Below are 26,095 nucleotides of genomic sequence, written 5' to 3'. Positions count from 1 at the left end.
GGATGCTGGGCGCCCGTCCCAGTGCGTACTGTATCTGCAGTTATTAGTTGTAGTTGCACACATGTTGTGTGACGTTTATGGTCAGCGTGTTGCTGCTATTATTCATGCCGTTGGCTTGTGTTCTGTTGAATGCCACGTTCTGCGGCATATTTGAGGTGTGAGCTGGTAAGATGCTCACCTTGTTTTAACAATAAATCCTTTCCTCGAAATGTCCGTCTCCCTGGGCACAGTTCCTATAACTGGAGTCTGGAGTAGGGACATGGAGGAGCCAGTTCACACCCTTTGAAAGTCTTAAAGTGCCCATGTCTCCCGCGGATCCCGTCTATACCCCATGGTTCTAATGGTGACCCCAGCATCCTCTACGGCAGGGGTGGGGAACCTCCGGCCCGCGGGCCGTATAAGGCCCGCGAAGCCGTTTGCTCCGGCCCACCCGCTTCTTCCAGTGAGACACGCCGCCGCTCAGTCCGGCGGCAGCGTGTCTCAGCTGTCAGTGTCAGGACAGGGAGGAGAGCGCGGCGGCGGCGTGTAGAACTTGAATCCAGCTGCCGGTTCGTGAGCCAATCAGAGCTCGCGGACCGGCAGCCAATCAGGAGCCGCGGCTGCCGGTCCTCGAGCTCTGATTGGCTCTCGAACCGGCGGCTGGTTTCAAGTCCTACACGCCGCCGCCCAACATAGCCGCCCTCTGCTCCGTGTCCCGCCGAAAGGAGCGGTAAGTAGCACGGAAGGGGGGGGGCACTGTGGGGGCATCTGTATACCTGGCACTGTGGGGGGCATTTGTATACCTGGCACTGTGGGGGGCATCTGTATACCTGGCACTGTGGGGGCATTTGTTTACCTGGCACTGTGGGGGCATCTGTATACCTGGTACTGTGGGGGGCATTTGTATACCTGGCACTGTGGGGGGCATCTGTATACCTGGCGCTGTGGGGGCATCTGTATAACTGGCACTGTGGGAGCATCTGCATACCTGGCACTGTGAGGGGCATTTGTATTCCTGGCACTGTGGGGGCATCTGTATACCTGGCACTGTGGGGGCATCTGTATACCTGGCACTGTGGGGGCATTTGTATACCTGGCACTGTGGGGGCATCTGTATACCTGGCACTGTGGGGGCATCTGTATACCTGGCACTGTGGGGGCATCTGTATACCTGGCACTGTGAGGGGCATTTGTATACCTGGCACTGTGAGGGGCATCTGTATACCTGGCACTGTGAGGGGCATCTGTATACCTGGCACTGTGAGGGGCATTTGTACACCTGGCACTGTGGGGGCATCTGTATACCTGGCACTGTGGGGACATCTGTATACCTGGCACTGTGAGGGACATTTGTACACCTGGCACTGTGAGGGGCATTTGTATACTTGGCACTGTGGGGGCATTTGTATACCTGGCACTGTGAGGGGCATTTGTATACCTGGCGCTGTGGGGGCAATTGTGGATCTGGCACTACACTATTGGGGACATATGTGTATCACGTCCCATTTTAACTGGTCACACCCATTTTTTTGACGCGCGCGCCGTCGGCGCGCACACACAGTACCTCTATGGGGCAGACCTGCTGGGGGGCAGGGTGATTTTTTAAGTTGAGAATTTTTGTATGGCCCCCGAAGGATTTTATAAATATTCAAATGGCCCTCAGTAGAAAAAAGGTTCCCCACCCCTGCTCTACGGACTAAGAGAAAAGGATTTACCGGTAGGTATTAAAATCCTATTTTTACTTTGTTTTCTGCTACACCACTTCCAGCAATTCTCTCATCCACATTGGTCACCCTCACCTATGATTAAATTACTAGGATACATACTTTTTAATTTTATTTACTCCAAGATGCAGACGTAACTTGTGTCCTTTCTCTTATCACAACCTGCTTCGACCATGCAACTTCTTCCTATTGGATCCTATACCATACCATGTCCAATCACACTCTCTCCAAGTCATTAAATCGTTAAAGACTCTGAAAACCAAATTCTACATTATATCCTACTGTACTTCCACCTATACAACTCACACTGGTACCTCCTCAGAACTGTCTTAATCTCCACTCAGAGCTACACTCGCTCCTCTAGTCTCAGCTATTCCTAGTTATACCCCTTTCACACCGCACAAATAACCCGGTATCAACCCGGCATATTGCTGAAATCGCGGGTCGCCTGACCCGGCAATTCAACCCGGGTATAAAGCAGTGTTATACCCGGGTTGAATACCGGGTCAGTGGCTGCATAAACGGGCTCCCGGGTCGATGCGACCCGGGACACGTTTACTATAGCAGGGAGAGGCGGCGCAGAGATGAGCTCATCTCCCAGCGCCGCCTCCACCTCCGCCCCCCGCTTATTGCCGGGTTGGGGAAGCCAGCAGCAGCTGCCAATGCCGGATCCCACCAGGGAAGGACCCGCTTCCAATTTCCGGGTGGGATCCGGCATTGGCAGTGTGAAATGGGTATTACAGTAGAGTGGTATTCATGTGACCGCCGGTCACCTGACCGACAGTCACATGACGTCCTCCACCAGCCCGACGGGTCACTATCCCGATGGCATGCCGACCAACAGGGACTATTTCCACTCGTGGGTGTCCACGACACCCATAGAGTGGGAATAGAACCGAGCCCGCAAGGGGCTTGCTGCACTCGCCCCTCCCCGCCGGGATCCCGGCGTCGGTATGCTGCCGGGATCCCGGCGTCGGTAAGCTGACCGGCGGTCAGGAGACCGCCGGTCAGCAGTACTACACCCTTACAGTAGATTGTGCGCGCTCTCATGAACATCCACTATCAATCTTTGGTTTTATATCTGCTTTGTTTTTTTTCTGTGCCATATTTTTTCTCGCACTCTGCGGAGAACTGTGTTTTTTTTAAATTACAATGGTAATAACCTGGATAGTAACACTCAATCATGGGGGTTCACTTTGGTCAGAGTCGGGTAAACCACATGGAGGGTTAAGGAGGGTACACACGTAGAGATGTGTGATTAAATTCTAAGCAATCTGACTAGATTGCTTAGAAATTAAGCATATATCACTCCGTGTGTATACCCCATAGCGATAGCGATGCGCTATTACTCACTCAGCACACATTGCGCTGTGTGCTGAGCGTCTTGAGATGCGTGATGAGCGATCTGTGCTAGATCACTCAGCACACATCTCCGGGACACATCTCTCCGTGTGTACCACCCTTTAGGCTTGGGACCTCCACCTTCGCCTGTCTGATTTGTACCCCGATTTGCACAAAAGCGCTTGCTACCCAGTGGACAGACACTTTTGTGTGACATTCTGCTGCGTACAGTTTTGGCCGCACAGACAATTCGCTGGCAGTTGAATTCCCCCCACCCCCCCAGTAATTCATTTAGTGGCAAGGTATCAGAACCCCTAGATCAAAAAATAAATAATACAGAAAAATGTGCATATAAGGGAATTTATTATCAGACACAGGAGAATGCAATTAATTGAGTAGAATGAAAGGAGATTATAAATCCAAAAGGAAAGGGGAGGGGAAGCCTCTGTTGGTGTAAGTTTCTATCATGTTTACACACTACTTGGAAGTGATTTTTGCTCATTCTTCCTTCAGTTTGGTTGGATGACGCTTGTGGAGTGTAATTTTCAAATAGTGCCACATATTCTCAATGGGATTAAGATTTCAACTAACCATTGTAACATTCACCATTCTGTTCAACCATGCCAGTGTTGCTTGGGATTATTGACCTGCTGAAAGGTGACCTTTCGCCTAAGCATTCCCACAACATGATGATGCCACTTCCATCCATACGGGTGGTCTTCAGTATTCTGCGGCCGGGATCCCGACGACTAGCATACCGGCGCCAGGATCCCGACCGCCGTCATGCCGATACATATTCTCCCTATTGGGGGTCCACGACTCCCCTGGAGGGAGAATAAATAGCGTGGCGAGCGGCTCATTAGCGCTCGCCTAGCGGTCGGGATCCCGACGCCGGAATGCTGGCCCCCGTGATCCCGACGGCCACTCATACCATACTCCATCCATACACCCCTTCTAGGATGGGATGTTTGTTAGGTTTGTGCAAAACCCTTTATCCCACATTTTAGCTTGGTCACTGTTTTCTGGCAAGCTCCAGACGTGATTTGATGCATTTTCTGCTGCGGGGTACACTGGGCTCCACAAGGAATGGACAATGGGGTGTAGAGTAGGATCTTGATCCGAGGCACCAACAGGGTCAAAGTTTTGACTGTTCCCAGAATGCATAGCGCCGCCTCCTATATCACCCCACCTCCCTACACAGGATCTCAGTTTTGTAGTTGGTGCTGCAGTAGCAGGCACTTAACAGAGGGGCTGCTCCAGGCAGCCCTAAGAAGAACTTTTTTTCTGAGGAAAAAAGTGAAGACTTCAAGGGCAGCAGCAGTGTTACATGTCAGTGGACATTCACGGCTGCAGCTCCGGCTCTCCCCAGCGGCGCTGTACACTCCCGAGCCCTGGTTGCCAGGTAACTACAACAGGAGGCTCCGGTTTTCTTCTTGTCAGGCACACACGACGGGGGCTCTCCGGGATCGCGTGGCCGCGCTTCGGGAGGTGGTAAGTGGGTCCCGCTTGCGGGACCCGGTCTTTATCGCGATCCAGCGCGGTCAGTGGGAGGCGGGCTGCGTGCGCTGGTGGTGGACACTGTGCCAGTACAGGCGATCCCACTAGATCACCAGGGCATGGGACAGGTCAGGTTTTCTCTATAAACCGTTTTATTAGAGCCCGCAGTACCCGGTTTTGCCAGCAGGGGGATAGAGCTTGGTCCTGAAGCCGCTCCCCCAGCCCCAGGGCACCATTTTCTGCAAATGTTCCCGCCCTGGAGCTGCATTTCTGTCTCTCCCTCACTCCCTGGCAGTGTCTGCGGCGCCATTATCCCTCAGCTCACTGTTCCTGGGAATGCTTGGGCAAATCCTCCTATGTAAAGCCGCCTGGTTGTCAGTGCTGTGACTTTACAAGACACTTCAGTATTCTACCTGCCTTTTTTAGTCAGTGTTAGTTAAGAAAGAGTGCACTTAGTCAGGGTTTCCTAGTACAATTACCCTGTGATTTACATCCAGTTCTTACTGTGTACTGTTATATCTATTGTTATATAGCTGTGTAAGCTAGTCCATTGCAGTATTATTGTTAGTAATAACCTCTGCATTGTACAGACTGTGACTATTTGTGTGTGCATTTGATAGCTGAGTGGTGTCCATTTCGTGTCTTTCACTCAACCTGCTATCCCTATATTCTATAACCTGAGGAGCTTGGTGCGTCAGGTTTTATCTAATATAGGATTTTATACTGTATTACGTATTTTTCTCTGTGATTTAGTCACCACATCTCTCCTTTATCTCTGCTGGTGCTGACTACACTGCGCAGGGGTTTGGGCTAGAGGTATTGTGCTGCTGACAAATTGTACTGTGTTACCTGATACTGCAGGTTATATCATGTCTGCTTCTGAGGGTAACTGTTCTGGGGCTGAACACACTACCGGTGTTGCTGAAGCCGCAGATACCTATGAGGAGAATATAGCAGCTCTGGTTCTGGTGGCTCCTTGCCCCCCAGTGGGACGGTGGCAACGGGGTAAAATAATGACCCACCGTGGGCCGCTTTTTCCACGCTTCTTCTGCATATGCTAGTTCATAAACTAACACCCCCTATGGGACCCCCAATGCCGGTGCAACCGTTTGTGGTCCCTGCAGCTAACCCGCCGTGGGCGGTCAATTTATCTGCTCAAATAAAGAAGTTGAACCAGTCCCTGACTACTAAAAAGTCTGACCGTCGCTCGCCTACTACGTCCAAGGGGTCCTCTAAGCGAGCGCTTGTCTCCTCACAATCCACTGCTGTCACTGACACCTCGTCGGATGAAGACGGCGCTTACACTGACCCTACAGGTTCTGACTCAGATACGGCTGATGGGGAGGGTGGTTCACATGTGGATGTTCCTGATCTTTTGGAGGCTATGAAGTTAATTTTACAGATTACGGATGATCCCGAGCCATCCGTTCCTCCTAAGAAACCAGATAGGTTCAAGCGTCAGAAGGTGATTAAACAAGTTTTACCTCACTCTGACCACCTAATTGATATATGTCAGGAACCCTGGGAAAACCCGGGTACGAAGTTTGTGCCTCAAAAGAAGATGCTGGCTCGCTATCCCCTCGCGCCGGAGCTGTCTAAGAATTGGGAAACGCCTCCTCCAGTAGACTCACGTGGCAAGGATGGTGGTTTCCTCAGCTCTACCGGTCACCACCGTCACATCTCTAAAAGAACCTACGGATAAACGTGTGGAGGGTTGTCTGAAAGCGATTTACACCCTCACGGGTGCTGCACAAAGGCCCACTATTGCACCTACTTGGGCTGCAGAGACCATTGAAGCATGGTCCTTGGAGTTAGATGCTGAAATCTCCTCTGACCATGCTAGACAATGCTTGTCTTATATTGTCACAGCTTCTCGTTATATTAAAGAGACGGCTTCTGATGCCGGTATCCTGGCAGCCAAGGCCTCTACTACGTCAGTCCTGGCTCGCAGGATATTGTGGCTGAGATCCTGGTCTGTGGATCTGGACTCTAGAAAAACCCTAGAGGTACTCCCTTTTAAGCGAGATATTCTGTTTGGGGAGGATTTAAATAAGATTGTGGCTGACTTGGCTACTGACAAAACTGCCTGTCTGCCAAGTACTGCTCCTTCTGTGTCGAAGGCTAAAGGTACTTCCTTTCGTCCTTCAGGTAAAGCAAAAGGTCAGGCGTACAACAAGCAGGCCCGCACATCCAAACCTGGTAAGCCTAAGCCCAAAAGAGCCTGGGCGGCCCGTCAGCCAGCTTCCAAGACAGATAAGCCTGCCGCATGACGGGGCAGGCCTCCCTCTGGGGGATCCCAGGGTGGGTGACCGGCTTCTAGGGTATACCCAGGAATGGTTGAAGACCACTTCAGATGCCTGGATACGGAAAGTCGTCACTCGAGGTTACGCCATAGCCTTCAAAAACCGACCCCCTCATTGATTGCCAGACAGATGTCCCGTTGGACAAGATAAAGGCAAACACTCTACATTCGGTGGTACAGATCCAAGTTCTGAATGGAAACCCTTCACTCTATAGTTTTGGCCTTGGAACCTGGGGACTTCATGGTCTCCCTGGATATACAGGATGCTTACCTGCATATTCCTATAGCAGTGTCTCATCAGGAATACCTGAGATTTGCGATTGGCAACTGCCATTACCAGTTTTGGGCGTTACCTTTTGGTTTAACAACGGCTCCGCAAGTCTTTACAAAAGTCAGGTGGATCTGGGAGCACTATTGGACACTCACAACCAGCGGTTGTTCCTGTCTCAGGAGAAAGTCCTGAAACTTCAGGACAGGATTCGTTGCTTCCTATCTCGTCTGCAAGTGTCAATACTTTCGGCGATGCAGGTGCTGGGCATCATGGTGTCAGCATTCGACATGGTGGAGTACGCTCAGTTACATTCTCGCCCTCTCCAGAGGCTGATTCTAGCCAAATGGGACGGCCTGTCTCACCGGATCAGGTCTCAAATTATCTCATTGACTCGGGAGGTCCGTCTGTCGCTGCTTTGTTGGCTCCGGGACCAACAACTGTGCAGGGGCCGTCCGTTCTGGATATCCGACTGGGTCCTGTTGACGACAGATGCAGTCTAAGAGGTTGGGGCACGGTGCTGGAGCAACACTCCCTTCATGGGCGGTGAACCAAGGAGGAGTCCCTCCTCTCGATCAATATTCTGGAGTTGTGGGCGGTCTTCATTGCCTTGAACCTAGCCCAGCATTTAATTCAGAACCGTCCTGTTCAAGTACAGTCGGACAACGCCACCACAGTGGCTTACATAAATCATCAAGGCGGCACTCGAAGCCGCCTAGCAATGAAGGAAGTCTCACGGATTCTACAGTGGGCAGAACGCCATCTACCAGCCATATCGGCAATATTAATTCCGGGAGTCCTGAATTGGGAAGCGGACTTTCTCAGTCGTCAGGACGTGCATGCCGGCGAGTGGGGCCTCCATCCAGAAGTGTTTCAGACGTAGATCTGATGGCGTCTCGACACAATCACAAGGTTCCGGTCTTCGGAGCAAGGACAAGGGATCCTCAAGCAGCATTCGTGGATACGCTGGCGGTACCGTGGAGGTTTCGGCTGCCGTACATGTTCCCTCCGGTGTCACTCCTGCCCAGGGTAATTCGGAAGTTCAAGCAAGAAAAAGGAATTCTGCTTCTCATAGCTCCAGCGTGGCCCAGACGGCACTGGTTTTTAGACCTGCAAGGCCTATCGTCGGAGCGTCCAATTCTACTTCCACAATGCCCAGACCTCCTCGTTCAGGGCCCCTGTGTCTACCAGGACCTAGCCCAGCTGTCTTTGACGGCGTGGCTCTTGAAGCTTCCATCTTAAGGGCTAAGGGGTTTTCTGAGGCGGTCATTCAAACTATGTTGCGGGCCCGGAAACCGGCGTCGGCTTGGATTTACTAAAGGGTCTAGCATTCTTACTTTGTTTGGTGCGCATCTAACGATTATGACGCTTCCAAGTTTAGTATAGAATATAGTATTGGCTTTTCTTCAGCAGGGCCTGGACTTAGGCCTGCGTCTGGCCTCCCTCAAGGTTCAAATATCTGCCTTGTCGGTGGGGTTTCAGAGAAAAATTGCGCCCTTACCTGATGTGCATACCTTTACTCAGGGCGTGTTGCGTATCCAACCTCCCTATGTCCCGCCTGTGGCTCCTTAGGACTTGTCGTGGTTTTGGAGGCGTTACAAGAGTCTCCGTTTGAACCTCTTGGTTCAGCTGACCTTAAGTGGCTTTCCCTTAAGGTGGTGTTTCTGCTGGCTATTGCTTCAGCTAGAAGAGTGTCGGATTTGGGTGCATTGTCCTGTAGTTCCCCATATCTGATATTTCACCATGACCGGGCGGTTCTTAGTACTCGTCCCGGCTATCTACCTAAGGTGGTTTCTTCGTTCCACCTTAATCAGGAGATTGTAGTTTCGGCACTTGTTACTCCTGATCTGTCTCCCAAAGAGCGGTCTTTGGATGTGGTACGGGCTCTCCGTATCTATGTGAAGAGAACTGCTCCTATTAGGAAATCTGATTCTCTTTTTGTTGTGTTTGGGTTTCAAAAACGGGGCTGGCCTGCTCACAAGCAAACTCTGGCCAGATGGATTAGAATGGTGATTGCACATGCTTATTTGGTCTCTCTGCTCCTGATCACATTAAGGCCCATTCTACTCGGTCTGTTGGACCTTCTTGGGTGGCCCAACGTGGTGCGACCCTTGAACAATTGTGCAAGGCGGCTACGTGGTCCTCTGTGAACACGTTCATAAGGTTCTATGCCTTCGATACTGATGCTTCCTTTGGACGCCGGGTTCTTGTGCCCGCTACAGTGCGTCCCCTCCCATAAGGAACTGCTTTAGGACATCCCCATTGTCCATTCCTTGTGGAGCCCAGTGTACCCCGCTGCAGAAAACGAGTTTTATGGTAAGAACTTACCTTTGTTAAAACTCTTTCTGCGAGGTACACTGGGCTCCACAAGGCTCCCACCCTGACGCACTTAGCTTCTTTGGGTTGGTATGGCATTAGCCGCTGACACGTCTCCTGTCGTGAGAATGCGGTGTTGTGGCTACTAACTGTTGTTGTCTCTTTTCCTGCTACTGCATTTGACTGGTGAACTAAAAACTGAGATCCTGTGCAGGGAGGCGGGGTGATCTAGAGGGTGGTGCTATGCATTCTGGGAACAGTCAAAGCTTTGACCCTGTTGGTGCCTCGGATCAAGATTCTACTCTACACCCCATTGTCCATTCCTTGTGGAGCCCAGTGTACCTCGCAGAAAGAGTTTTAACAAAGGTAAGTTCTTACCATAAAACTCGTTTTTTTCTACAGTGATGCTTATTTCTAGCCACCCACCCATTCAGGCCAGTTGTATACAGATCTATTGATATGGTTGAATAGGGCACTTTGGGCCTAATTCAGACCTGATTGCTGTTGTGCAAAATCGCAAACCGGACGATTATCGAACGACTGCGTATGGATCTTAATTGCGCAGGCGCGAGACCAAACTGCGAATAAACCCTGCGTCTTTTTTGATTGCTAGGCGTATGCAGATTGATTGACAGGAAGCGAACGTTTTGGGGTGGTAATTGGCCGTTTTCTGGGAGTGTCAGGAAAAACGCAGGCATTCACAAGCATTGTCAGGGAGGGTGTGTGACGTCGGCTCCGGCCCCGATCAGTCGGATTCTTTCACACTGTAGTGAGTTAGTAAAAAATAATTTGATGGTGAGTGAATTGTGAACGGATTTGCAGCTGACTAGCATTTGCCAAGCCATTTCGCACGGCGTACACAGACTTGCACGGGGCGGATTTTTACTCTGGCTGGCGGCGACTATCCGATCACAAACCTCTGCAAATTCGCAGCGGTGCGATCAGGTCTGAATTAGGCCCTTTATACCAGTCTCAGCTGCTGAACTCTGTGGCTTCCTCCAAGTGATATTTGGCTCCTCTTTGTTCTGGCTCTTGAGTTTTGAGGGAAGGCCTGTGTCTAGGCAGGTACTGGGTGGTATCATGCAGATAGACCCAGCAGTGCTCACTGGGATATATACAAACACATAGATTTTATTTTGGGGATCAGTATGAATGACCGATGTACGGGATGCGGTGGTCAGCATACTGACACTGGCAGCATACTGACATCCTGTCCATCATAATCCCAACAGCCCCCTAACCCTCACCTTTTCCCTACCCTAAGCCTCGCTTGTGGGTGCCTAACCCTAATCCTCCCTTCTCCGCTGCCTAACCCTCCCCGCTGGATGCCTAACCCTAACCTCCCCTTCTATGTGCCTAACCCTCCCGGCTGGATGCCTAACCCTAACCTCCCCTTCTATGTGCCTAACCCTCCCCGCTGGATGCCTAACCCTATCATCCCCTTCTATGTGCCTAACCCTCCCGGCTGGATGCCTAACCCTAACCTCCCCTTCTTTGTGCCTAACCCTATCCCTCCCTTCTCCGCTACCTAACCCTCCCCGCTGGATGCCTATCCCTAACCCTCCCTTCTCCGCTGCCTAACCCTCCCGGCTGGATGCCTAACCCTAACCTCCCCTTCTGTGTGCCTAACCCTCCCTTCTCCGCTGCCTAACCCTCCCGGCTGGATGCCTAACCCTAACCCCCCCTTCTATGTGCCTAACCCTCCCTTCTCCGCTGCCTAACCCTAACCTCCGCTTCTATGTGCCTAGCCCTCCCTTCTCCGCTGCCTAACCCTCCCGGCTGGATGCCTAACCCTAACCTCCCCTTCTATGTGCCTAACCCTCCCTTCTCCGCTGCCTAACCCTCCCGGCTGGGTGCCTAACCCTAACGTCCCCTTCTATGTGCCTAACCCTCCCTTCTCCGCTGCCTAACCCTCCCGGCTGGATGCCTAACCCTAACGTCCCCTTCTATGTGCCTAACCCTAACCCTCCCTTCTCCGCTGCCTAACCCTCCCGGCTGGATGCCTAACCCTAACGTCCCCTTCTATGTGCCTAACCCTAACCTTCCTTTCTCTGCTGCCTAACCCTCCCGGCTGGATGCCTAACCCTAACGTCCCCTTCTCTGCTGCCTAACCCTCCCCGCTGGATGCCTAACCCTAACCTCCCCTTCTGTGTGCCTGACCCTCCCGGCTGGATGCCTAACCCTAACGTCCCTTTCTATGTGCCTAACCCTCCCTTCTCCGCTGCCTAACCCTCCCCGCTGGATGCCTAACCCTAACCTTCCCTGCGCTTCCCCCTTAACCATAATTCCCATCTTCTGCCTAAACCTAACCTCTGCCGTGATAGTCCTTCTTCGGGATCCCGACGTCGGTAAGCTAACTGCTTCCCATTATTTTGTAGCCTTTTCCCATTTTGCACAGGTCTATAACTATAGCTTTAAGTTTCATAGAATGCCATTAGGTCTTTATTTTCACAGCTTTCCTACAAATTCACAGTATGACCAATGTTCTTTGAGTTAGTGGATCTTTTATAAATAAAAGCTGTCCTTTTTATTGATTCACAGACAGAGGGCCGTTATTAGGGAAATCTCTTTCATATTTATAAACTTGGAGCTTCCATAGCACAGGAGGTATAGTCTTACGTTCGTTTTTTTTTCCAGTTTTTTCAGTTTTTTTCTTTAATTTTTTTTTTTTTTCAATCTGAAGACTAAAACTGAACTTTTAGAGTGTACTGGTCTGCAGTAAAAACACTGTCTGGAGCATTCTATGTCATGTGCAATGCATTCAAATTGAATAATTTAATAAGCCACTATATACTGGTGTCTGGGGAAAAATTTATTTACCTTTAATAGGGAACTGTTTTCCCAATGTAATCTGGCCACAGACAGATTGTGTTGTATGTCTGTGTGTGTATAATCTTAACATAGTCCCAGATGTGCACAGTACTAGATGTTCAGGGATAGGGAGGGAGATATATGAGGCCTTGGACGAGCTAATGTACCTGCCAGTCAGCTCCTAACTGCCATTTTACAACCACCCAATCACTGCATCACTGTTGTATGACCTGTGATATTGGTGCACTCCCACACTTTTGCTATACATGAAGTTCAAATGCAAACACTGGGGCAGATGTATTAAGCCTGGAGAAGGGATAAAGCAGTGACGAGTGCAAGGTGACAGCTCACCAACCAGTCAGCTCCTAACTGTAATTTTTCAAATCCGCAATGATTGGCTGATGCGTTATCACCTTGCGCTTATCACTGGTTTATCACTTCTTTATCACTTCTTTATCCCTTCTCCAGGCTTAATACATCTGCCCAGGGTCGGATTGGCCCACTGGGGGCACAGGGGAAACCCCTGATGGGCCCCACTGCCTGGGGACCCATCTCCTCCACCAGGGATCAGGTTCCAGACTGTGCATTATACATATGTTACCTTACACTGCACAGGACTATGGTGTATTCTCTACAGTGCATTGCGGTTATTAATAAGGTGCATTATCATGCATGCACTGGCCGTATTTAGTAATTTATTATGTATAATTATAAAGGGGCCAGACCATGCACTCTAATAGTTAGCAAAGTCTCTGTGGCAGCTGGCCACACCCAAAGGTCAGGGATTTTAACATGAACAATTTCCCAGATGTGTTGTTAAATCCGTTCAGAGGTTCTGGTTGCTTTGGGAAATTGGCAGGCAAATTTATGGGAGCCTTGAGTGTGCTGAATAGCTATATTCATATCTCCCGCTGATGTAATTTAGTTACTGATTTTAGTAAGGCCCCTCATACATCAGCATCAATTGAGACAATTTGACCTATTATGGATGTTTGTGTAAGAAAAATCAGCAATGTATGGGGTTCACAGATTGCAGATTCAGACCAAACATTTATTGAAGTTGGTAAATCAGATTTCTGTAGCAGGTTACATTGGTTTCCACAGGGAAACATCGGGGTGTAGAGTGGATCTTGATCCAGAGGCACCAACAGGCTAAAGCTTTAGCCTTTCCCAGGATGCATTGGGGCCTCCTCTTTATCCCCGCCTCCAGGCACTGTGAGCTCAGTTTTAGTTGGTGTCTGCAGCAGCAGATCACTTAACAGGTGGGCTGCACTGGGCAGCCTGAAAAAGCTTTTTCTTACAGAAAATGTATTCAAAACTGGACTGTCAGCGCTGTATGTCATGGTGACACTTTAGCGCTGTAGCTCCATCACCTCCCAAGCGGCGATGCATACTCCCGCGGCCTGTTCCCCCGGTACTTGCGGCCGAGATGCTACGGCTTTAGGCACACGGTCGCTCTCGCTCTCCTGGTTCACGTGGCTTCTACGGGGAGGAGGTAAGAGGGTCCCCCAGGCGGGACCCGCCATTAAATCATGTTTCCGACCGTGAATTTGGGGGACGGGTCGCGGCGCTGGCGTGGACACTGTCGCCGAGCAGGGACCCCACTAGACCACCAGGGCAATAGAGCACAGATCGGGTGTACTAACGCCCCATTTAATTAGGCTCGCTGGTACCTGGGTTGGAAGTCCAGCATAGGGGAGCTGGTGCTTGACCTGTAGCCTCTCCCCGGTCCAGGGCGACATCTACTGCAGATGTTCCCACCCTGGAGCTGCCTCACACTGTCCCTCACTCTCTGACTGAGACGATGGGCGCCATCTTATAAGTTGCGGCTAGTCTCTGGGACTGCAGGGCAAGGTATCCCTTGTAAAGCCGCCTGTATACAGTGCTGTGACTTTACAAACACTTGAGTATTCTACATGTCTTTATACAGCTAGCTTTAGTTAAGAAAAAGTGTGCCTATTACAGGATATATTGTACGAGTATTATGATATATACCTTCGGTGTAGGACCGTGCTGTGTTATATATATATCTGTACATATACTAGTCCAGTGCAGTTTTATTGTCCTAATAATTGTCTGTATTGCCTGTGACTGTGTGTGCCTGTATCTGCTGTGTGCGTTCACGTTCAGTGTTTCCCAGATATATCTATTACTATATTCTGTACCCTAAGGGACTGGGTGCGTCAGGGTCCTATATATAGTGCGTCACAGTAATTACCTATTATCTGTATTCTACGGTGTACTCAGTCACATAATACCGGATTTATTCGCTGGTGTTACAATATAGGATCAAAGGTGCTGGTGCACCATACACCATTAAAATTATAACAACCATAATATTCGAGGTTCTTGGCATATATTGGCCAGTATACGAGCCAGTATTTTTTCGCTGGTGTTGTGTACTGTGTCTACAGTCGCATACTAACGGATTTATTTGCAGGTATTGTACTCTGTCTGGCTTTATCGTACTAATTCGCTCCGTTGTTGCATTTGTGTACAATGTCTAACAAGAAGGGCAGTAAGTCTGTGGATGCTCCTGCATCATGCAGAGCATGCACCAAAGATTTAGCAGAGGGTGAAGCTGTGTATGATGGTCTGTGTACTATGTATCATACATCTCCCAGTCAGTCCACGGCTCCTGTTACCAATCAGGAGCCACCCTGAGCTGCGTTCACAAACCGACTTGGTACTCTGGTGGAACGCCTTACGCCCCCTATGGGACCACCTGTGCCATTACAGCCACAAATTGTCCCTATGGTTAATCCGCCTTGTGCAGAAAATTTGTCTAACCAGTTGCAGCAATTAAATCATTCCTTGGTCAGACAAAAATCTACTCCAGGTCACTCTAGTGTCTCTGGGTCATCTAAGCGGGCTGCTTCCTCCTCACAATCCACAAATCTCTCAGATGTTTCATCTGAAGAGGAGGGGAAGCATACTGTCCTGTCAGACACTGAATCAAGTGTTTATGACGAGAATTCTCCATTGCAAAATGAGCCACTACTGTGGCTAAGAAAACTGATATGTTTAAACGGCAGAAGATGGTTAAAAATCTATTACCCCATTCTGAACATTTGGTGGACATCAGGCAGGAGCCCTGGTCTAATCCAGGGGAGAAATTCCCTCTGTCTAAAGGAGCCTTGGCTCGCTATCCTCTCCCTGCAGAGTTATGTAACAAGTGGGAAGATGCACCGCCGGTGGATTCTCATGTCACCCGCCTAGTTCTGTCATCCACTCTGCCTGTCCCACTGTCACTTCACTGAAGGAATCGACAGATAAATGTGTGGAGGGATGCCTGAAATCTATTTACTCCCTTATAGGTGCTGTACCTAGACCCACTATTGCAGCCTCTTGTGCTGCAAAAGGAATTGAAGCATGGATTCAGGCATTAGAGGAAGAACTGCCCGAGGATATATCTAAGAATGCCAGACAATACCTGTCTCACATTACCACCGCCACCTATTACATTCAGGAGGCGTCCTCTGAGGCGGGTGTGTTGGCAGCCAAGACGTCGACTACGCCTGTCCTGGCTTGCCGTATTCTGTGGTTGAGGTCATGGAAGGTGGACCTAGACTCCAAAAAGACCTTGGAGGTACTCCTCTTTAAGGGGGACATTTTGTTTGGGGAAGACCTAAATAAAATTGTCACAATCCTAACTAAATAAAAAGATCTAACTAAATCCTAACTAAAATCATATAATTTGGTGACTTACCTCTGCCATCAGTCCTGTAAGCTGCTTGTTTTCTGCTGGCTGGGACAAACAGCTCACCAGCACCATGAGTTCGCTGTATGCTGAGTTCACTCTGCTAACGAGCTACATCTGTATTGATTACCTTCTGTGTGAATTCTGAACTCCGCAAGTCTCTGCATGGTGTGTCTGCACAGCAATCATTGAGGATTCTTCATGCTGTCCTATACTTCCGTGCCAGCATCCACAAGTCCAGTGGTCACCAGATACACCTCCCTGTGCTTTCAGGACCTGCGGCCATTACTGTCTGTCTATGCACACACCACACCGGAGTTCCCTCCAAAACTAGCTATGGATGTCGCCATGACAGTCTCCAGTCAGCTGATCTTCCAGGAGTCAGTCCGTATTCACTTCCGCATCATGTGAGCCGCACATCTCCTCAGCTATAAGCACTGGGTATAAGTTCCAGGTCTCAGCACTAGCAAGCTGTCAGTGCTTTGGTGTTTCTCAGCATGGAGTGAGATCCAGAATCTCCTGCTGGTAATAGACTCAGTGCAGTTGCCATCTCACACACTCCCTGACTCCCTGAATTATTTAAAGGGCCATCGCTGCCACTACATCCCGGCATTTCCAGTTCCACTGGAAGTACTCCAGTGATCCAGAGGGACTATCCTATATCCCTAGCGGCATTTGCAGTTGTCATCTCATGCACTCCCTGACTCCCTGGATGATTTAAAGGGCCATCGCTGCCACTATATCCCGGCATCTCCAGATTCACTGGAAGTCCTTCAGTGATCCAGAGGGACTATCCTATATCCTTAGCAGCAGTAGGTTCTGCTGGTTCCTACCAGCTTCCAAACTGCTGCGCCAGGTAGCGCACCTCAGTATCCGGAAAACCTGCTACTGCTGTTTACCACCTTGCAGCATCATCTCATACATTGTGCAGAATCACTACATCACAGCATCTGGGAAACCAGTAGTGCTGACACTGCATTACACAGCATTTGGAATCCCCACTGTGCTGCCACAGTTTGTCCAGCATCTGGAAACCTGCATTGCTGATGTCCTCAGCTTCCTCTACAATTATTGCTGACGTCCTCGGCTTCCTCTACAATTATTGCTGACGTCCACAGCTTCCTCTACAATTATTGCTGACGCCCTCAGCTTCCTCTACAATTATTGCTGACGCCCTCAGCTTCCTCTACAATTATTGCTGACGCCCTCAGCTTCCTCTACAATTTTTGCTGACGTCCTCAGCTTCCTCTACAATTATTGCTGACGCCCTCAGCTTCCTGTACAATTATTGCTGACTCCTTCAACTTCCTCTACAATTATTGCTGACGCCCTCAGCTTCCTCGACAATTATTGCTGACGCCCTCCGCTTCCTCGACAATTATTGCTGACGCCCTCCGCTTCCTCGACAATTATTGCTGACGCCCTCCGCTTCCTCGACAATTATTGCTGACGCCCTCCGCTTCCTCGACAATTATTGCTGACGCCCTCCGCTTCCTCGACAATTATTGCTGACGCCCTCAGCTTCCTCGACAATTATTGCTGACGCCCTCAGCTTCCTCGACAATTATTGCTGACGCCCTCAGCTTCCTCGACAACTACTGCGCTAGTACCACCCAGCCTTCAGTGAACTGTCTGCATTGCTAATGTCCTCCGCTTCCTCTACTATTATTGCTGATGCCCTCAGCTTCTTCTACAGTCATTGCTGATGCTCTCGGCTTCGTCTACAGTTTCTGCTGATGCTCTCGGCTTCGTCTACAATTATTGCTGATGCCCTCAGCTTCCTCTACAGACATTACTGTTGTCCTCAGTCTCTTCAACAACTATTGCACTGGTTCAAACCAGTGATCCGAGAATCTCCTGCATTGCTGGTCTTCCCAGCATTTTGTCAACTCACCAGTGTTCATGTGACTCTCCATTAGGTGACAACCAGTGTTCCAGTACCCATAGCTGCTCACCTGTACTCATAGAGTATACTGCCTGACTGCCACGTCTGGATGAGCAGATCATTTATCAAGCCGGCCCAATTCTGTCCACAGCGCTCAAGAACAAACCCAGTGTTCAGTACTAGTCCAGTTCACAAAGCAACTCCGCCGTGACAAATTGTGTCTGAATTGGCAGCTGCTCCTTTCCCCCAAATACTAATCCTTCCGCACAGAAAGCTAAAGGTACCACTTTTCGATCCTTTCGGCCTCAAGGGAAAGCAAAAGGTCAGGCATACCTGAGACAATCTCGTGCTCCCAAAACCACTAAGCCCACGGCAAAGCAGTCCTGGGCGGCCCCTCAGCCTGCTTCTAAACAAGACAAGCCTGCTGCATAATGGAGCAGGCCTCCCGCTGGGGGACCCCAGGGTGGGAGGTCGACTTCTGCAGTTCACCCAGGTCTGGTTAATGACCACTTCAGACACATGGGTACGAGAAGTTGTCTCTCACGAGTGCGCAGTCTCCTTCAAGTGATGTCCCCCTCGCCAGTTTTGCACCACGATTATCCCTTCGGATCCGTTAAAGGCGCAGGCTTTGCAAAAGGTTGTGAGTTCTCTCCTGAATACAGGAGTGGTAGTGCCGGTTCCTCTGGCCCAGAGAGGGAGAGGTTACTACTCAACCCTGTTTCTAGTTCCGAAACCCAATGGGTCTTTCCGGCCTATACTCAACCTCAAATCACTGAACAAGTTTGTGAGAGTGTCCAAGTTCCGTATGGAAACACTGAGCTCAATTATACTGGCTATGGAACCCAGATACTATGTGGTATCCCTGGATATACAGGATGCGTAACTGCATATACCTATTGCCATGTCGCATCAGCAGTATCTGCGGTTTGCTATTGTCAACCTCTACTATCCATTCCAGGCTCTGCCATTTGGACTGGCTTCGGCTCCTCGGATCTTCACCAAGGTCATGGCCGTAATGACGGCCCATCTCCGTCGGCAGGGAGTCGTGAGCCTGCCGTAGCTGGCCGACTTGCTTATTCAGGAAACTCCCACGATGTCCTCCTCAGTCATCTACAATGGACTGTAAGCTTCCTACAAGCCCATGGGTGGCTCATCAGTTGGAAGAAATCCTCGCTGGTCCCAGCTCAGAGCATGGTGCATCTGGGGGCACTCCTGACACACACAGTCAACGACTGTTTCTGTCTCCAGAAAAAGTCCTGAGACTTCACAAACAGGATAAGATGCTTCCTTTGTCGATACACTCAGCGATGCAAGTACTTGGCCTGATGGTGTCGGCATTCGACATGGTAGAGTACGCTCAATTTCATTCTCGCCCTCTGCAGAGGTTAATTATTTCCAAGTGGGACGGCCTACATCATCGGATCAGATCTCACATGAGCACTCTGACTCCGGAGGTTCGTCTGTTGCTGACCTGGTGGCTACAGAACTTCAAAACTGCAATTTCTGTATTAGTCACCTGGTGGCTACAGAACTTCAAAACGGCAATTTCTGTATTAGTCACAGATGTGTTTATTTTTAACATGAACTACTATACTTGGAAAAGAACGATATTAAAACTGGTACTTCAACAAAAATGTTTGTTTTTGGAGCATTACTTCATTTGGTGTTTTTCTTATACATTTCTGCATGTCTCTCTACGTTTATATGATTTATTCCCTTCCCCATCTTTGTTACAAAGCTTAAGTGGCTTCTGTTCCTAAATGAAAGTAGGCTATTAACAATTTTAGAACAAGAGGATTTCGAGGATGTTCTTACAGACTGGCAAACATGTAATTTAGAGCAGCCTTTGGAAAAAGTTATGCAGAGCAGCAGCACAAATATTTGGCTATCATGTTTGATGTTGAATTTACTAATGAACTGTAAAACAAATCTAATTTTTTCCGCTGAGTGAAGAAGCTTAAACATGCACATTATGTACCTGCACATTTTCTCTTGGTTAACCCATGTTGCCATTAAAATAATTTTTATGTAGACCGGGGAATTCGATTGTTCTTGGGGGAGTTTAAGTAATGGGTGCCTGACTAGGGATAGTCAAGTGCCACGGGCACACATTACTTAAATGTTCCGGGTTTAGGTGCGAAAGTGGTTAAACCATGCAAAGCATTTGACGTACTTCCGAAATGGCAATTTGGGTACCCATAAGACAGATTTTTTGCTGATTTCTGCTCACGCAAGGTGGCGCCCGCGGTATTCGTGCCCATCATCGCATACTATTGAATAGCTCCCGTCATTTTAGATAGGACCTGCGGATGCCCCTTTTCACTGCTTACTAGCCTACATTGTGAGACAGCCGTACTCTCTGTTTATTGGCACACGACCACACAGTGACATACTTTTTATCAGCCGTTGGAAATATATAGGGGATCAGTACGTAATCCCGCTGGACGGGATCCAGGCGGTCGAAATACAGACGCCGGAATCCCGACCACACAATCCCGACAGGGGTGGCGAGCGGAACGCAGCCCCTTGCGGGCTCGCTTTGCTCACCACGCTGCGGGCACAGTGCCTCGCTACGCTCGGCACACTATTATATTCTCCCTCTATGGGTGTCGTGGACACCCACGGAGGGAGAATATGTCGGGATTGTGGCGGTCGGGATTCCGGCGTCAGTATTTCGACCGCCGGGATCCCGTCCAGCGGGATGTTGACCGCATCCCATATATAGGTACTTTACACTTTAGAGGGACTTTGACAGTTACTAGAAAACAATCCAGAGTATACGAAGTAGTGTATTCTGTGCTTAGTGACCACAGCCCTAGCTCTGACACATATCTGTTCTAAATGGGTGTGGTATGCAAGGTCGACCACTATTGGTCGACAGTAAGTAGGTCGATATGGTTTCTAGGTCGACATGTACTAGGTTGACATGACAGAAGCTTGACATGAGTTTTTTCACTTTTTTCTTTTTGGTATCGTTTTCTCCGTACAGTTGACCGGGAACCCCAATTACTCCACCATGTCCCCTCGCATGGCTCGCTTCGCTTGCCATGCTTCGGCAGGTTACCGTTCCCAATTGTAGTCCACGTGGATCGTAAAGTATTAAAAAGTTCAAAAAATGAAAAAAGAAAAAAAAAGTAAAATACTCATGTCGACCTTTTGTCATGTGGACCTAGAACATGTCCACCTAGAGTCCCTGTCGATCTAGAAACCATGTCGACCTACTTCCTGTCGATCTATAGTGGTCGACTGAGACATCGTTGACCTAAGTGTGGTCGACCTAGAGACCAGATACCGTTCTAAATGCATGTCTGCTATATGTAAGAAATATTTTATTGTTTTATGTTCAGATGAATTCTGGTTGAATCATGAAGATTGTTTTATTTTTCGATTGCAGGTTTAAGAGCTTGGGTGACAAGTCAAGAGATGTAAAGATAAAGAAGCAGCACAGGTATAAACATTTGTTGTCTGCCTTGGTAACATTTATTAATGTAACCTTCTAAAACACTTGTCTGCACACACACAACTATAATGTTTGCTTCTTGTTTGCATAGGCCGACTGAGCAGTCAACAAAGTTTCCAGCAGGTGTGGAACTCCTTAACAGGTAATTTCACCATTTTCTTACCTCATTGATGCAGATCATTCAAACATTGAACAGATGATTAAATTCATCAGTTTGAGTGCTCGTTGGCATTGAGCATTTTTTGGGGCAGTATTCTAAATGAGTTGCAATTCAAGAAGACCTCTGCAGAGAGAGTGCTGTCATTATAATAATAATGGTTGATTTTATAAGGCTCAACCATTATCCTCCTAACACTTCGTATACAGATTCAGAGACTCTGTTGCACACAGACATGCAACCTAGCTGCAACACGTTGCGAATGTGAGTAATTTTCTGCAAAAAAGACACCCAGCTGTAGCAGAGTCTCACAAGACCGACTCACCGAGAGGGGCTGAAAGGCATAACTGCAGCAATGATGAATGAGGACATATCTGTATGTCAGTGTTAGTAAGGCAGGATATAATAGTGATATAAGTTTTCAGATAGTATTTAAAGAATTGAAAGGTTGTGGGAATGTTTTTGACAGTAGTAAGAAATTCCATAAGCGGCATGTTTGAAGTTGTAGTCAGAGGAGATTGCCAGGTTGACGGTTAGTGATTAATCTAGGAGAGCGCGAAGCAGTATATTTTGTAAAGAGACTAGAATAGTATGAAGGGATGGTGCTGTTGAGGGCTTTGTAGGTGAAGGGAAGTAATTAGGTTCTGGAGGACACATGGAGCCAGTGTAGGGATTTGTAGAGTGGTGTGGTGAATGTGGAGCTGTGAGAAGATGATCAGTCTTGATTGCACCATTTAAAGTGGACTGAAGCAATTATGAGTGGGTGAGGGGATATCAGAGAAGAGGTTATAAGCAATGAAGGGGAGATAATAGAATGGATGAAAAGTTTTGGTTTGAGAAGTAATCATCCTATTGTGTCAATTGTTTAAAGTTGCAGGCAACATGACTGATAGAAAATCCGCTTGTGGTGAATGCAGCGGAGGATGAAGCAAACTGTGATACCAAGGCAATACTCTTCTGGGTGAGGTAGACAGGTTGTATGTAGAACTGGGACGTCCATGTGAAAATGGCCAAATCGTTGATCGGGGGAGATAGTTCAGAAGGCGAAAGGTTGGGGGAGTAGAGAGGTAGTCCTCCTCTAGTGGTGTACTACAGTGCTTGCAGCTGACAAGTCTGTTTGGAGTGCAGTGGTTAAGGTTTGGATTATTGGAGGATGTATATCGTGGACTGAGCTGCATTGTCAAAGGCTAAAGTAAGTGTTGTGCAGTAAAAAGATCCAGCAAGATCACGGCAGGACAGGCTTGTTAAAAGAATAGTTAGAGTAGTTGCTTCATGAAGATGAGCGGTGGATCAGCAAGAGAGTGTTTTGGTGTTGCTATTTGCATGTTAAGTTGGGTGCAGGGGGGAGGATGAGGTAGCTAGTTGCTAAAAAAAAAAGGAAGTTGTGGTTTTACAGTGTTGAGAACTCTAGTGAAAAAATGAATGGAGCCAAAGCATGGGAAAAAAACAAAATGTATGGGTTTGTCCATCACAATTGGTGGCAGATGATGTCCACTGGGGGTTGAGAAGATAAATGGATACTGTGGAAGAGAAGAAGACTTAAGCCATCTTATCCAGAATCTATGACCGCATAGTGTGAGAGAGACAGATGGGGTCATTCCCCAGCCTTTTGGATTGTTATAATAATACACAATCAGAACAGCTGGGGAGCATCCTTTGCTGCTTCTAGTCACAGATTGTAGCATTGATTTACAGTGGTGCACACATTTCTTGGTATCCTTCTATGAAAAAAAGATGAATCCATATATTTCACTGTAATAACTTGAAATGGACAAAAGTTTTTGGCATCCATCATTGTTTGTCATATTTAATAGAATCAATCTTTGAAAATGATTTTTGAATAAACAGAATAGTTTAAATAATAAAACTAATGAAAAGATTCTTTTCCATTCTTGGGTACTTATAGCTGTATTTTTTGGGTCATCATCTTGTTTGAGGACCCGTAATCTGTGACTGAGACAGCTTTCTGACACTGGGCAGGATGTTTTGCTCTTGAATTCCTTGATAGTCTTGATATTTCATTGCGCCCTGCACAGATTTAAGGCAGCCCTTGCCAGATGCAGCAAAGAAGCCCCAATACAAAGCTGAGCCTCCACCTTATTTCACAGTAGGCATGTTGTTTTTCTCTTTTGAATGCTTAATGATTTTGTCTGTGAACATAGAGCAGATTCAAACTTTTAAAAAATCTCCATTTTTAACTGATCTGTCCAGAGGACATTCTGCTGGAAACATTCTGGCTTGTCAGTATACGTTTTAGAAATTCCAGTCTTGCTTTTTCATATTGTTTTTTCAAAAGTGGAGTCGTTCTGGGTCTTCTTTCCTGGAGCTCAAAAGCATTAAATGGTGCGATCAGACACTGACCTGGGAATTCAGCGTGTCTTTTTGGAAGGTTTCCTTGGCTCTTTTTAAATCATTCTCCCTTTCCTGTTTTATGTGGAGTCGATTTTCCTCTTGTGGCCGCTTCCAGGGAGTTTGACTACAGTCCCATTGACTTTAAACTTCATAATAATATTTGCAACTGTAGTCACAGGAATAAGCTGCTTGGACATGGTCTTATAGACTTTTCCTTTAACGTGCTTGTCTATAATTTTCTTTCTGATCTCTGACAACTCTCTTGCTTTCTCTGGCCCATGTTCTGTGGGGTGCACGCAATGATACCAGATAGCAGATGGACTACTTTTCTCCATTTAAAAAGCTGAATGACTGGTTAGAAGAATGAAGACGTGCAATGCTAATTCAAGAATTTGAAATATCACTAATTATTTTTTATCTTTTCTAAGTTGTACCAACAAATCTGTCAAGGCCATTTTAGAGTAGCTTTGGAGAATAAGCAATAATGTATGTGTTTTCACAGTTTCTTTGCTTTGTTCTATGTAATAGCAAAGGCATGCACATATATGTGAGAGCGTAGCTTTTAATTTGATCATTTTTCAAAGAGGAATGAAGCATTGTTTCAATAAGCTCTAAGGGTAGAAACAAATTTTGTCCATAACTGTATGTAGTCACAGGTAGTCCTAGAAAAGATTTGCTTTGTACAGACCCCTGGGGCAGGTATTGCTGTGGTTTATTATGCCCTTTTACGTTGCAAATACATGCAAATTAATGAGAATGCATCAATTAAATGGCCATGAGTGAAAATTGTCATCTTACATGGACGGTTGATTTCACAGGGAAGTTTTTATATTTTCATGATAATCAAAATTTCAAGTAGTTGACTCCCCAGATAGACCATTTGCGCACGTAAGACTTGAGTTTGACAGAAACTCCCCTAATAGTTACTCACCGTGTAAACCTTGTTAAAATTATTGTCCAGCCTAAGTGTTTGTATCTACTCCAGAATACCCCGGTTTATGTCATAATTTCACAGTTTCAGGTGATTTCCCATTATATTACTTTCTTTATGTGAGATCTTAAGCAGGCACGTATTGCGTTTAAAACACTGTGTAGATTGAGACGTGAGAGCGGTTTGCCCTTGCCAGACGTGCGTCTCTACTACTTGGTCACTCAGCTAGCTGAATTGGGTGAATGGGTTAAATCTGGGGAGTATGGGAATTTCCCTATTGCCCTCCTGGGTAAGGCATTTTCTACATTTTCTCCACTACAGTTCCTTTTGACACTGGCCCATTGTCCTCTCTCCCTCCTCTGCTACAACAAGCTTGGAGAGTATGAATGGCAGTCAAGAAATTGTTAGAGAATCCCACTATTGACCCCTGCTCTCCTATGTGGAATAATATGTAGTTTGCAGGGTAGTTCGGGTTGGATCTCTTTTGCGGTATCTGTAATTGGCCAATTCTACTAGGATGGAGTTCTCCATACTTTTCATTACTTAACCTATCAATATGCCATTCCTAGACACTATTTTTTATGATATATGTACAACTCTGTCATGCCTTATCTGCACAGTGGGGGGGGGGCTTACTCCCCAACTCTGACTCCCCTGTACATGCACTGGTCCGAAACATGCCATGCCGTAAGAACATTTCTGTTCTTTACTCCTCTCTCCTCCGCTGGAACTGACCGTTTGGGTGCTCTAAGTGCTAAATGGTTGGTGTATTTGGGCACGATCGATTAAAGATGAAGATTGGGACAATGTCCTCTACACCCTGATGGCCACCACGGCTTATTCCTGATTTCAACAGATCCAGCTCTACATTTTAGACAGGGTCTTCTGGACCCCTGTGTACACTGTTTGAAATTGGAGGTTCGGCATCTGATACTTGCCCTAAATGCTTTGCTCCAGCTGCTGGTTTCTGTCATCTGCTCTGGCTATGCTCGCGGGTATCTGCCTTCTGGGAGGAAGTAACGACGTATACGTAATATGGGTATTGGGATCCCTTTTATTAGTCCATGTGTCTGTATATTTGGGCTTGATTTGCAGAACACTCTCTCTGTCCGTCTCCGCTTCTACATTAATAATCTCCTTACCTTGTCCCACGTTTGTACAGCTTTCACCTGGATGGGCCACGACCCTCCCTTCTCTGTAGCCAGGGTGGCGTTAGTGAACACCACCAGCGTTTTATGTATGCTAAGCATAAATGTGTTGTAAAATATGACAAGACCAGTATATACTTGATTCCACTGCATAAATTAAATTGTATTGTTTGATTTATTCACCAACCCCTTGCTTTCAGCACACGTCAACCTGCCTCCATGTA

At 47.8% G+C, this 26,095-nt stretch overlaps 1 protein-coding gene across 2 annotated transcripts in view; it reads left to right on the top strand.

The window, feature by feature from the left end:
- Positions 1-26,095, top strand: part of DTNBP1 (dystrobrevin binding protein 1) — a 309,854-nt gene that overhangs the window by 41,977 nt on the left and 241,782 nt on the right. For both annotated transcript variants that reach the window (XM_063923203.1, XM_063923204.1), the window contains exons 2-3: positions 21,218-21,271; positions 21,375-21,425. In XM_063923203.1, coding sequence (XP_063779273.1) covers positions 21,218-21,271; positions 21,375-21,425 — 105 coding nt within the window. The remainder of the gene's footprint in view (positions 1-21,217; positions 21,272-21,374; positions 21,426-26,095) is intronic.

The sequence above is a fragment of the Pseudophryne corroboree genome, chromosome 5 (genome assembly GCF_028390025.1).
Source record: "Pseudophryne corroboree isolate aPseCor3 chromosome 5, aPseCor3.hap2, whole genome shotgun sequence".
Taxonomy (NCBI): domain Eukaryota; kingdom Metazoa; phylum Chordata; class Amphibia; order Anura; family Myobatrachidae; genus Pseudophryne; species Pseudophryne corroboree.
This window is presented reverse-complemented; position numbering and strand designations above follow the sequence as displayed.